Below are 13,806 nucleotides of genomic sequence, written 5' to 3'. Positions count from 1 at the left end.
GCTCTCTTTGATTTCTGCTGTTTCCTTCCAATGTTTTCGTTCTGCGGGTCAAGCTATTTTTATACCGCATCTTTCGTTTTTTATCTCCCTTTTATTATATTTTTTTTTAGTTCCATGTGCTTAACCTTTTACCCCTCGGTGAAGGTGAAGGTTGCCGAAATGCTAAATATCCCAGATAGTTGTTTACGTCGCGGAAAGCAAGCTGCCTGCCAGTGGCGGTGAGCGTAGCGTTGCTGTGAAATTTAATTTATCGGTCCTTGCTTTGTCAAGGATGGCCAGAGGTGGCTCTTTTATTAACCGTCTTGTAGAAGAGGTAAGGTTAGATCTACTTCGCTACTATATATTCACCACTAAGACAGATGTAGAGAGGGACGGTCATGGTATGGATAGTCCGACGATAGTGAAGACAAACCCGGACCTCACGGACGTAAGCGACCTTCGCCTTATTTAGTCTGAATAGTGAGTGCTGAGAAGATAATAGGCAGTCGTAGGAGTTGGAAATGATACGAATAATGGAGTAGAGAGTCAGTCTAGAACTAGATTCTGGGATAGTGTAGATTTAGATCCAGAACGCAGATCTGGTCAACATCTTATATAATTCAAATTTGTAGTCTAGATCTAGTTAATATAAATATATGTATGTGTACAATATACTTAAATATGTATACTATAGCGGATTTAATTTTTTTCTAAATTTCTAAATCTAGATCTAGATTCAGTCAGTATTTCAATGGTCTTGAGCCAGAATCTGAGAATAATCTTGAGATAACTCTAGATTCTAGATCTATAAGTCTAAGATTTGAAATTAGAGACTAAACTCTAGAAGGTAGATATATTATTTTGATTCTTGATCTAGAATCTGGATGTAGATCTAGATTCTAGGTCAAGATCTAGACTAGTACAAATATTAGACTAGATATATTATTATAGATCTATCTAGATTATAGAATATGTCATATGTTGAACTTAGTTGAAGTCTTTTATAGTCTAGTTTGACAGCTATTTCTTACACAACAATCTAAAATTAACTGACTAGAGTTCTAGTATTATTACCCCCCCCCCCCCCCCCCCTTTAAAAAAATTAAGTCTATTGACTATTGAGTAATTCACAAGGTATAAGAAACTATTTTTCATCTTGACTTGATGTACTGAGTAAATTTACTGTACGGCTTGTCAGGCTAGATATTAGAATATTTTTAGATTCTAGTATTAGATCTTAAATGTAGAATATAGAGTCTATGGTGATAAAGAGTCTAGATTACATCAAGATTCTCTCAACTGTAGACTTATTAAACAGTTTTCTGGTCTATAACTCTTAAAATCTAGCTTACTGATTAAGATTCAGACTTAAGTCTGACTTATATTTTATCAAGACATCATCTTGCTAGACTTTAGATCTAGTCAATTTCTAGTGTTTTGTTAGTTTTATAATTTGACTAGCTCTAGTATTCGGACTGGTGAAGATAATATGCCGATTGTGACAGTTAAAGCAAATAAAATAGATGGTTTGGAATCTAGGTCAGCAAATAACATTACATATAAACTTTTTTTTTTTTAAAGTGTAGATTCTACTTTATAGATTTTTGCTATTTTACTTTCACTTCTTTACTAGTGTAATTTATATTTTTGTGCCTGTTTATTTAATTCTGGTTTTGTTTATATTATCCTAATAGATTTTGACTTGTTTAGTGTTTTATATTTTCCCATTCAACCCTGGGCATGAAAATAGAGATCTAGTTAGTGAAAACTGATGATATTTAGAAATTAGTGACTTAGACAAAAGTTGGTGTCATTTTTTCACAAGGTTAGGGCTTCACTGTCTGTGCAGATCTTCTAGGCTGCTTGTTTACATTTGACATGTCTTGGTATTCCTTGTCAAAAGTAGATTGGTTTCACTTTTATTTAGTACTACTAAAGTTATGCAGGGTTCTTATCTTATATAATACAAATGTTACTTTAAAAAAAAAAGATGATTACGTCCTAGGCGTCATGCATGTTAACCAATGACTTAAATTCTGCCAAGTCACTGGTTTTCCTGGCTGGCTCAGGCAACCCATTCCATGCTCTAATGGCACTAGGGAAGAAGGAGCATTTGTACAAATTTGTCCTAATTTGTTCTTAGTGGATATATGTAGATAATGTATTAAGTTTCATGAGGGATCCTCTTCATAGACAATGTAACATCCTGAGGCAATCTAGACCCTGATGGAAATTAAGAATATTGTCCAAAATCTAATTGGAAATAATAATATCATATACAAATATGTTCTTGGGTCGTCAGAAATTTTTTCACCTTGCTTATTCATGCTATTTATCAATAAAAATTTTCTGTATTAATTTATATAGGGAAAAATGAAATCAAACTCGTAAATCAGTTATCAAGTATAATAGTACCTGACATTAGTTAGTAACGGTGGTTGGTCATTTTGCTGGCCACATAACAATAGTTTAAAAGTATCTCCAAGTCAGATTTAAAGACAAGTTTTTACAACAGAAAGGTTAAAAAAAAACAATAGAATTTTTCATCCTACTTGTAATGATATTGTAATGATATTGTAATTATTACATTTTAATCCTACCATGTATTTAAAAATTAAATCGTTATAAGACCGTTAATTATTTACCTTACAAGTAATATAATAGATATTACAAATTGTATATTATTGGGGTGATTTAGATTAGAATCACACAACCACCTATATTAAATATTAAACCGGTGTCCCCAACTTATTTTATCTGTAACACTAAAGCATCTGAGGATTCTTGTATGTTAATCTGTTGTTGTTGTTTTTTTTCTTACTTTGTATCTGCATGATTTGTTCTGAGCTAATAAGGAGCTTACCAGTTTGAACTAGAACTAGACCAGACATAACAAATACAAGGATCTAAGGCTGTGTGTAGCTTGTATGGCATTCTATTAAATCAGAATAAAATTTTCTTAAAGAGGCTACTTTGTGAAAAATAAATTTAGCTATTACTGTCATGTAGACATCAATGAAACATTCAACTATTTTCAATGCCTATTATACAGTTACCAACAATAACAGTTACATCAGCTTACAAAAAAAAAAAATCTATTAATTGATCAGGGACTTGAGTGAAAACAAATTTCTCAACTTTTGCTGTTACAGTTCTGTTTCTTGTTTGTCTCACCTCATTTCTGCCAAGGTCAAGCCTGGCCTATATAGAAGTGAACAGCTCAGGCTTAGATCTTCACCCAATGAATACAAACCTCTGCTTGGAGACTTGGGGGTGTGTGCTGTTTGTGTGACCCAGTTTTTACCCTGAGCTTATGCCAATATTTTTTTCTCCCCCCTTTCAAGCTGTTTACCTGTGTGTAACAGAGAAGTGACTGTGTTCAGTAGAGCATAGCCTGTAGGATTCAAATTGTATTGATGACAAAGTCATAGTTAAAGTGGACCTAGAATTGTGTGCATTTATGTTAGCATTCAGTAGATCAATATGTTGGCACTTGTTTTTATATTAGAATGAAGTATATCTGAAACAGTCATTCCATATCTCTAAAACATGGGCATTTATTTTTGTTTGTGTTTGTTTACAAGGCATGATTCTGAATATTTAGTCATTTTGTTATGACTTTTTTTTTATATTAACCAGAAATGACTAAAAAATATTTGATTTGAGATTGGGCAAAGTAATTGTAAATATATACATATTTACAACAGATTTTTATTAAATTATATAAATTTTTACTATTCGAGCTATGAATGGACCTTATTTTAATAACTATACTTAGCTGTATAACATTCAGTGCTTGAGATATAAAGGGGAAAGTAACCCTTGAAGGATTATGGACATGGCCTTAATTGTGCTGATGTGCCAAAAAACAAATATATATATATATATATTTATATATTAACCAGAAATGAGAAATAAATTTAAGGTTATCAATATCAAATTCTTATTTTTGCCTGGTTATCTCCCCCCCCACCTCCAATCAAAATTGAAAGTAATATTTACAGTCCTTGTAAGATATTTTAAGTAATGTTATTAACAGCTCAAAAGGAGTTTAGTTCTTTTAACATTAAAAGGAATTTTTCTTTGTCCAAAAAGCATTACACCCACTGCCAAATTATAATTGCTCTTTTTTTTCTTTTTCTTGCTTTCAGTAAAAACTTTATTTTGATTCTTTTCTTAATGCTTCATTTTTTTTTTTACAACCAGCGCTTTCAGTATGGTTTTGCAAATGAGAAATGAGTGTATATATACAATCTTATTTGATCACGACAGAGAAAGTTTGAACAAATTGCAAAGCACATATTCTAAAAAGTGTTGTTGGTTTTGTCAACAGCGTCAAAGAGCCGCTACCCTCACCCCTGGTCAAGAAATAAGCCATTCGACTAGCAGCAAACTTTTACCCACTGTCTTTAAGTGGGAGGGCGGAGGAAAGGATGTCTATCTGGCTGGCAGCTTCAACAACTGGAAAACCAAAATCCCATTGGCAAAAAGGTGACTAGCTTTGTATTGTGTTTAAACATTAGTACGGCCGGGGCTGGGACGGGTGGGTTCAAAGATACATGCAGGATGCCGTAGGCTGATAAACAAAAATGATACCAATTAATAACAAATTTGACTGTGACCTTGTGCATTTAGTGTTCACATCCCAACCTGTTTCCTTTATGTGCATTTGACCTACTATGCCTTCTTTATGGTGACAGCAGAGATCAGAGTCATGATTCTGTCAGAAGTAATGTATTCATTCCTTCAGCATTGTTTATTTGTTTTTAAAATAAGAAAAAAAAGAAGCTTACAGCATGCTCAGGACACCGTGCTCCAATCTTTTTTGTGGGGAGAAGATGAATCTGAGATGCATTAGTCGTTAAACCACCACCTTGTTATTTGAAACTCTTGTTGTCAAGTTCTTGTATTAGATGTGCTGTGTTGTTGTTTAGCAGTGTTTACAGAAGGCCTGGTAAAAAGATTGTAACAATATGAACAAATCATGTTTCTAAACCTATTTGCTGTTTCAAAGGGTGTATTTGAATTTAAAAAAAAAAATTCTGTTTCACTAGGAAAGAAAGAAATTTTGGGTTTATTCAAGTTTTTAGTTCCTTAACATGCCACTTGGTTACATTTTATTACATTTTTTTTTGATATGGGTGATTTGTAGATTAAAAGAATAACACAATATTCTGGAAAATATGGTGTTCAAGCTACATAAATGAAGATATAAATGAATGTCTGAGAAAGTTCATATTGCCAATCAGTTTAAATGTCTGTTTTCAACATGACATCTTACAATACTATTCAATTTTTTACTGGCGCATGGTCTCCATAGATTGATTTAACACACACAAGAAAATATGTAGACACACATAGCAGCCATTACTTTATTGAATCGTTAGTTTATAATGTAAAATAAGAACAAGTCTTTCTCTTTGATTTGATCTGTAGAAAACAAAATGTGTAGAACATGTTCTAACTAAACGTTTCTTTCACTTATTTTTGAGACTAGTTTAAAATGAATCTGTTCTCAAGTAACCCTTTTCTTGTATTTGATTTCAGCCATGGAGATTTTTACACAATTCTTGACTTACCAGAAGGAGAGCATCAGTATAAATTTTTTGTTGATGGACAATGGGTGAACTCACCGAATGAAGTTAGTATACGTTATTAGTGAGGTTGTGTCCTAGTGAACTCTGTTCTTCGAGCTTTCAATGTTTTCACACGCAAAACACAGTTTGACCTTTTTTTTTATATATAGCAAAATTGAATACATGGCTTAATGAAAATTCTTGTGTTACAAGTTATAAAATGTTTGCAAGCCAAGCCCAAGGAAGCTGTAAAACCTTATCTATTTGTGTATGTGTTTCATTTTGAAACAAAAATAAGTTCATTGTGAAGCAAAAATAAGATCATTTTGAAACAAAAAAAAGTTCATTTTGAAATAAAAAATATCATTTTGAAAAAAAAATTAATATATTTTTGACTTATCCCAAGACCAATACAAACTGGAGCTAATTAAACAATGCAGGTAGACACAGGGCACATTGTGTACTGTCTATAAATCAATGCACTTGAAGGAAATGACAAAATTAAGCTAAGATATAAGAACGCAAACACTGTATGTAGATTTTAATTTGTAAGAGATATATATTATAATCTAGGTCAGTTTTTCACAAACTTTTAACTTAACGGAACACTTGGCACAATCTGAGTATTGAGCGGAACACTTAGCTTATATTTTAGACAGATTAATTACAGTGTTGTTTACTTGTTAATTAATTCCAGTAGTTGATGGCCTCGCAGAACACTGGGTTCCTCAGGACACAGTTTTGGAAACACTGATCTAAGTGTAAAGATTGTGTTGTAATTGTATGAGAATTAAAAAGTTGGAGTTGTAGAAAGAGAAACAGGTCAATTATTGTCAGTAGCTTTATTTGGTAGGACATGCAACAGAAATGATTAGACTGACTGTTAAAAAGTTGTATTTGTAGAAAGAGAAACAGGTCAATTATTGTCAGTAGCTTTATTTGGTAGGACATGCAACAGAAATGATTAGACTGACTGTTAAAAAGTTGGATTTGTAGAAATAGTAACAGGTCAATTATTGTCAGTAGCTTTATTTGGTAGGACATTCAACAGAAATGATTAGACTGACTGTTAAAAAGTTGGATTTGTAGAAATAGAAACAGGTCAATTATTGTCAGTAGCTTTACTTGGTAGGACATTCAACAGAAATGATTGAATTAATGAAGATTAGACTATGACTGTTAAAAAGTTGGTCTGGTTAAAGTTTATTAAAGGAACAAAAGTAATTAACCTTTCATTCGACACTAGTTAAGGGATTTAAAACCTAGACTATTATTTAAAAAACCTAGACTATTGCTTAAAAAAAAACCTTAGACTATTATTATTAAAAAAAACCTACTTAGCAGCGCTACACACTGTTAGTTTTTTTTTAACTTTCTTGGTCTTGTGCAAATGTTTTTGTCAAAGTTCCAAAAGCCAATAGCTGCATGCTTCTATTTGTGTATTTCAGCTAGTTCCATGCAAATAGTTACCAATTATGTTGAATAGTATTTCTTACGTTACTGATGTTCTAAAGAAAACAACCTAAGTTACAATGACAATGATTGTCACTAGTACCCTTGAGTTGTGTGTGTGTGTGTGCTGTAAGAGGATGCTACCAATAGATCTAAATCACTACTTGGTTAGGCCTGTCTGAGTGTGTCTGCCCGAGAGTGTAGACTGGAAATGATAAATTATTCCATAATGTCTTCAGTTCTGAAGTCTCTGTCTCTTGATGATCTTCAGTTCTGAAGTCTCTGTCTCTTGATGATTTTCAGTTCTGAAGTCTCTGTCTCTTGATGATCTTCAGTTCTGAAGTCTCTGTCTCTTGATGATCTTCAGTTTTGAAGTCTCTGTCTCTTGATGATCTTCAGTTCTGAAGTCTCTGTCTCTTGATGATCTTCAGTTCTGAAGTCTCTGTCTCTTAATGATCTTCAGTTCTGAAGTCTCTTTTGATAACCTTGTCCCAACTTAGTGTTTGGCCTCATTAAATGTTTCTAGCCAACAAACTGTTACTCAAAACACAACTTGGACTTTCTCTGTTTGTCCTTTTCCTTAGCCACGAGACTTGCGATAGCTTTTAGCACCTTAACTTAACACACTACACATCACCACTGAGGTCAAACTGACATTTGTCTGATGCCTGTTTTTTCTTTTTGCTTCTCTGCATGTCTATGGGTCCAGTTTTCACCATTTAACCTAAGCATTGTTTATTGCAGAAGCTCTCAAACGCTCGGGCCGTAAGTATCCCGTTCATAACAGAATAATCTTGTATGGATAAATGAATAAATAGCTCTTTTTTTTTTTTTTTTTTAAATGACCCTCTGTTGGCACTTATGTAAAGGTTAGGATGGAAAAATTACAACATTGGCCACTTTGTTTATAGCATATTAAAGTTATTGTGAAGAGAAAAAGGATTCTTTTATATGGAAACACAAGTAATCTAATGTACTTAGAATTTTTTTTTCTTCACATTTTGGGGGTCAACAATCTTAGCCAGACATCCTGGTTAGGTTTAGATAATGGTAGCTTTTGTTAGAGTACTTTTAGTATGTATGCCCAACTGGTAGCAAGACGGAGCCCTTGACCTTGGCTTGTTTGTGGTTCTGAAACTTTCCTCTAGCTTGCCCCGCAGTTACGTCATTTCTGCTTATAGCTCACTACGCTGCATTGTGTTTACCATCCTCTGACCAGTCTTCTTCACCTGTCTCTCTTACAATATCAGAGTGTATGCATTTAACAAATTGTTTCATTGTAACAAGGGTTCAGTCAAGATGGGCGCACTTTGTTTCATTGTAACCTGTTGAAGGTTCAGTCAAGTTGGGTGCACTTTGTTTCATTGTAACCTGTTGAGGGTTCAGTCAAGATGGGCGCACTTTGTTTCATTGTAACGAGGGTTCAGTCAAGATGGGCGCACTTTGTTTCATTGTAACCTGTTAAGGGTTCAGTCGAGATGGGCGCACTTTGTTTCATTGTAACCTGTTAAGGGTTCAGTCAAGATGGGCGCACTTTGTTTCATTGTAACGGGGGTTCAGTCAAGATGGGTGCACTGCCACAACTATTTTTGTTTTGCAGTACTTATAAAGTGGGTTTTGTTAGAATGTTGTACATTTCCCCATGTACTACAAACATTTCCTTTCACTGTTATCATGAAACAATTTAATGCTTTCTTATTCTCTCTCTTTATGTTGCACGCAGCAATTGATTACCTTTCTTATACAAATTAGCTGGAAAAATAGTAACTAAAAAAAAATGCATGAAAATTGCACGTTAGTATTTTATTTGCTCAACGCACTTTTTTTTTTACTTAAAATACATTTTAAAAATGCTTATTTTTCAACCAAATTAGTTTTCATTCTTGGTTATTAGTTTTTTCCTTTTGAAACGTTGTAGATTACATATTTTGATAATGGTATTTATAGAGTTATTTATAGACTTTTGTTTAAATTTTTATTATTATTATTTTTTTAAAGCTTGAACCTTTTTTTGCTTGCTGTAGATCTATGTGTGTGGTAGCGGGAATGCTTGAACACTACTAAAAAGTCATTTAAAAAAAACAACTCAATTTTATTTTGTGTTTTGTCCGTAGCCTGTCACCAACAGTGACATTGGAACCCAAAACAACACAATGAGAGTCAAAAGATCTGATTTTGATGCTTTTGAGGCTTTAGCCATAGATGGAAGGGCAGCCAGCAAAAAAGGTACGGGTTTTAAAAATTCCTTTTTTTTTTTTTTGTATAGCATGTTTTTTTGATTCTATAGCGTGTTCAGTGCTCTATGGTACACTCTTTTTGGACATGTGGTATTGTGGGGTGTATGGTTGCGGTTTTGATGTTGTCATTAGTTGCTCAGCAACCACAACTCAGTGCTTCCCAGGATTTGAACTTCAGCTCCTTAATATAGCCTTGGGGGTTTTTGCCACTCAGCCACAAATCTCTTAGCTCGTCTCTGTGTTGGTCAAACATGTTTGTTGGAAGTCTTGTATGTTTGAGTTTCAACTTAATATTCTTTTTATGGGAAACACCTTAAGGTATTAATCATTAAATGATGCTAGAAAAAAATTGACTAAAACAAATAGGATACTTCGTGATTCAGTGTCTTGAACTATTTTACAGCAGACAAGAATGGAAATGATTATGGTCAAGACATTCCTCCCCGCAGTACAGCAGAAGGAAAACATAGTGGGCCTCCATTTTTGCCGCCCCAGTTGTTACAAGTTATTCTCAACAAAGATACCCCAGCTCATGTAAGTGGTCACCATTTGTTCATCTATTTCATACATGTTGATACCCAGATTGGGTGGGTCATGCGACCTTTTAAACTCGGGTTGGAAAAGTGAGTTTTTTTTAAACACTACTAATTAGAAAGTTTCTTTTTAGGGCAATCTCTATTGTCAAGTGGTTTGTTTCACCTTTTGCTGTGATGCTGCTTCTAGACAAAATTATCAAATTGGAGGGTCGTGACCTGGTCAGGATTGTCCGTCAATTTGCTTTATTTACCATTTTCTCTCATAAAAGAATTAGATGGTGCTTCTAGTTATGTACTATGCATCATGCATAGAAATAGTAGGGTGGAACAATTGTCACTATTTGGAGCTGCCTTTAGATATGTACTATGCATCATGCGTAGAGTTAGTTGGGTGGAACAAAAGACACTTTTCTAAGAAACGCTTAGCCAATGCATTTTGAATTGGTTAGAGGAACAGATTTCAGTTGGTACATATATATAGTTTCTTGGCCAAAAAGATTCAATGTTAGTTTTTGTCAATAAAGCTCTAAATTTATGATTGAAGCATGCATAGTGTGTTAGAAGTGGATGAAAGCTTGTCCCGCTAGGATCATTTCATTATGCATTTGTAAATTCATTGGGGTGGGGAGCATGGTTGCTAAGTGCGAAAGTGTTTGGCTTCCAAGATGAGGAGTCTCGTGTTTTAAATTCCGGTGCAGACTAGTATTTTGAATTTCTGGATTTTTTATGGTGCCGGAGTCCATCTAACTCTTATTACCTTACATTTGTTAGAGAAAATTTGGTCATTTTGCTGACCACATGACACTATCGTTAACTGTGGGCCTCAGAAACATATCATCCCCATGGATTGCAAGGTCAGAAAATGACTTTTTTTTTTTTTACTTTATGACATGCATATTAATTGAGTCTTTTAATTTCTTGAATTTAGGTTGAGCCCTCCTTGCTTCCTGAACCTAACCATGTTATGCTAAATCACCTTTATGCATTATCCATCAAGGTAAGTGCTTAGACCCTAACCTTCAGAGTTGTGTTTCAGGAATGTTGAAGCATAAACGTTCATGTTTTAGGGATTGGCTTTTTTTGGCTTCACTCAATTCTGTGCAGAGTTTTCAAAAGCACAAGTAAATCTTAAATCATTTCATTCAAAGCAAGGTGATAAAAAGAAAAATAAACAGACCCTTTGCAGACGAGGGCTTTGTCAGCATCAGCTGTGGCACAAAATACAGGTTGCTATTGGATTTGCTCGGTTACATGAATTACTGCACTCATCCTTATCCCTGGAATTGAAGCCTCTTCCTAATAAATTTCCCTATGTGCAGTGCAGTGCAGTGTTTTGCACCGCACCATTTTGTTTTCTGGATTCAAGACTCCAACAAAATAAAGTGCTTCAAAATATTTAATTTTGTTACTCGGGACATTATTAACCAAACAAAGCAGTGTTGAATTTGTGTTCAACGTTTTAGTGAAACAAAAATAAGCTTTTTTTTGTTTAATATAACTCTTGTTAGTTTATTTATTTGAATATTTTTTTCTTTAGCAATAATTTAATTCATATTTTTAAAAAATGTATCGGCAGTCATATGTAATTTAAAAATGAATTTTACACCAAAATAAATTTGTGAAATCAATGATCTCTAAAACTTGCATTGAGAAATGTCTTAGTTCTAGATCAGTGGTTCACTATAAAGTGTGTTTTAACCACTTAAGTTTTAATATTTAAAAAGAAAAAAAAATTCCTATTTAAAAAAAAAGAAAACTATCAGGAACCACTGGCCTTTGTCAATTTTTAAAATATAAAACTAAGACAGTGATCGCAGGTTAAGTCTAGACATGTATTTGCTTTAAAAATGCCCTAAAGTTAAAAATGGGTTTTTCTATTCCCGATCAGGATGGAGTGATGGTCTTAAGTGCCACCCACAGGTTTCGTAAAAAGTATGTGACTACCTTACTGTACAAGCCCATCCAATAGAATAACCAATTGTCTGGACATTTGAGTGCTTGGTGGCATGCCTGCGTTTCACTTGGACTGATGTTTTGGAAGAAGTGTTTACGGAAGATTATTGTATGTTTAACAGTTTATACACTTAAAAAAGGAAACGTTTTTGTTCTTAATGTTGACGGCTAGTATTTATTGTAATATAAAATCAACATTGACGATGTATTTATGTAACGAGTTCACTCAGACGTAGTAGAGTTTGTATCAGCATCTATAGACGGAGGAGACAATTCCAACTGGACCAGATACCCTTGTTGAACCATTTGTATATTACCATGTTATTATTGAGATACTTTATAGTATGTATATCCAGTTGACTATTACCTAGATGATAGACTAGCGTGAAGTGTACTGCCGATTTCTACGAGGGATTAGAGTAGAGGATGCCACATTGGTGATGTTTTGATTTTCACGGTTAACACTCTACTTAAATCAACATTCTAGAGTAAACACCCCCCCCCTCATTTGTGGTAAAAATATTGATATTCTTAGTTTACTTGATAACATAGCGCTCATTATTTCATCCGAAACACACAGTCGCATAATGAGAGTACTGCTCCACTTGGCCGTTAGATGCTTTCAGTTCCTCAACTGCCGTTGTATTCACATTGCAAGTCATAGAATTTTTATTTCTCTCCCCCCTTTTAACGTGGCTCAAGTTTCAAGCTCTTCCATTTAGGTCAGTGGTACTCAACCTTTTAAGCTTGGCAACCCCCTTTTTTACAATCCCCCACTCTGCCGCAACCCCCACCCAAACAGCAATTGAAGAATAGACAAAAACAATCCATATTTTTGATAGTCTTAGGCGACCCCCCTGACAAAACGTCAATCGACCCCCAAGGGGGTCGCGACCCACAGGTTGAGAACCCCTGATTTAGGTTTAAAATACAAGTTGGGTGTTAAGGGTGTGTTACTTCACACGATTAAGTCCCTTCTATGTGCTCACCTAAAAGATGGTGAAACGGCACTTGGACTCGCCTGAAGGGGATGAACTCTGCCACTCCTTTTATGCTTACTGTATGTGTGCCTGTGTGTGCGAGAGAGAGAGAGAGATTCGTGTACATAGATAACATTGCCAAATATTACGCAGGAGAAATTATTGCTGTGATGGTCTGAGAAGACATATTGGACACTACTGGATAGGATCATTTGTTGTGTACATAGATTTTTGTTAACACCTGTACAAGGGCATTTATGTGCGTTAGTGACACTGTGTCATCTCTGTAGCCTACGCGGATGTGTAGAGCGTAAGGTTAGGCAACTCTGTTTCATTCTTGAAGAGCTGTCTCTTCATAAAGTAACTGGAAAATACTTGATGGTGTAACAAAAGAGCAAAGACATTAAAACATTGTAAGCTTCTGTTTTTTTTTTTTTTTTTTTTCTATTTGCTTCTCGTCTTTCTTGAACATTTACAAGTGGTGCACTCTGTTACCGTGCGCTGCGTCATGCTCAGACTTAGTTCATGTGAAAGTCATCTCCCTTGGGAGCGAAAGCGGCCATTTATATCCTGTTTTATTTCCCTTTTTTTTTTTCTTTCCACTGTTCTGTGATTGTGTTAGTTGATTCTATGCATTATAACAATCATCTTTGATATACATATTATTGTTTAATGAATTTCTTGTTCCATATGAAGCGTTAGTTGGACATGTACCACTGTTGCTAATAATATTCATGTCTAATGGTATTTGTTCATGAATTGATGACTGTGGCATAACCATTGTACGCGATTTTTTTGTTTTGTTCCCTTGTCCTACCAGAGAACTGCAAAAGTTCATATTGAAATAAATCAAAGAAATGAACTCCTGTGTCCTTGTGTTAGTAGTGAACTTAAAACAAAATTTGATGGTAGACAGCTTCCAGAGCCCAAGTATCATAAGATAATTAGGTCTAAGCCTAGGCACCTGTCATAAGATCTAAGACTAAAGACACATAAGATCTAAGACTAAGTACATGGCATGAGATCTAAGACTAAGTACATGGCATGAGATCTAAGACTAAATTTTCAACAAATCTTCACCTGCTAAAAAGTT

The 13,806-nt window shown here is 34.4% G+C and overlaps 1 protein-coding gene across 7 annotated transcripts in view; it reads left to right on the top strand.

The window, feature by feature from the left end:
• The window catches only part of LOC106070788 (5'-AMP-activated protein kinase subunit beta-1-like), a 19,687-nt gene extending 6,112 nt beyond the window's left edge, over positions 1 to 13,575 (top strand). The window contains exons 1-9 of one of the 7 annotated variants that reach the window (XM_056022695.1): positions 116 to 427; positions 4,313 to 4,470; positions 5,527 to 5,620; positions 7,752 to 7,772; positions 9,122 to 9,233; positions 9,651 to 9,778; positions 10,709 to 10,777; positions 11,669 to 12,455; positions 12,655 to 13,575. In XM_056022695.1, coding sequence (XP_055878670.1) covers positions 272 to 427; positions 4,313 to 4,470; positions 5,527 to 5,620; positions 7,752 to 7,772; positions 9,122 to 9,233; positions 9,651 to 9,778; positions 10,709 to 10,777; positions 11,669 to 11,749 — 819 coding nt within the window. In that variant the 5' untranslated portion in view covers positions 116 to 271 and the 3' untranslated portion in view covers positions 11,750 to 12,455; positions 12,655 to 13,575. Of the gene's footprint in view, positions 1 to 114; positions 428 to 4,312; positions 4,471 to 5,526; positions 5,621 to 7,751; positions 7,773 to 9,121; positions 9,234 to 9,647; positions 9,779 to 10,708; positions 10,778 to 11,668; positions 12,456 to 12,654 lie in introns of those variants that run through there. The other 6 variants (XM_056022694.1, XM_056022700.1, XM_056022698.1 and 3 more) reach the window with 6 other exon arrangements.
• The last annotated feature ends 231 nt before the right edge of the window (positions 13,576 to 13,806 follow it).

Source organism: Biomphalaria glabrata, chromosome 3 (assembly GCF_947242115.1).
Source record: "Biomphalaria glabrata chromosome 3, xgBioGlab47.1, whole genome shotgun sequence".
Taxonomy (NCBI): domain Eukaryota; kingdom Metazoa; phylum Mollusca; class Gastropoda; family Planorbidae; genus Biomphalaria; species Biomphalaria glabrata.
Note: the sequence above shows the minus strand (reverse complement) of the source record. Positions and strands in the feature narration are given on the sequence as shown.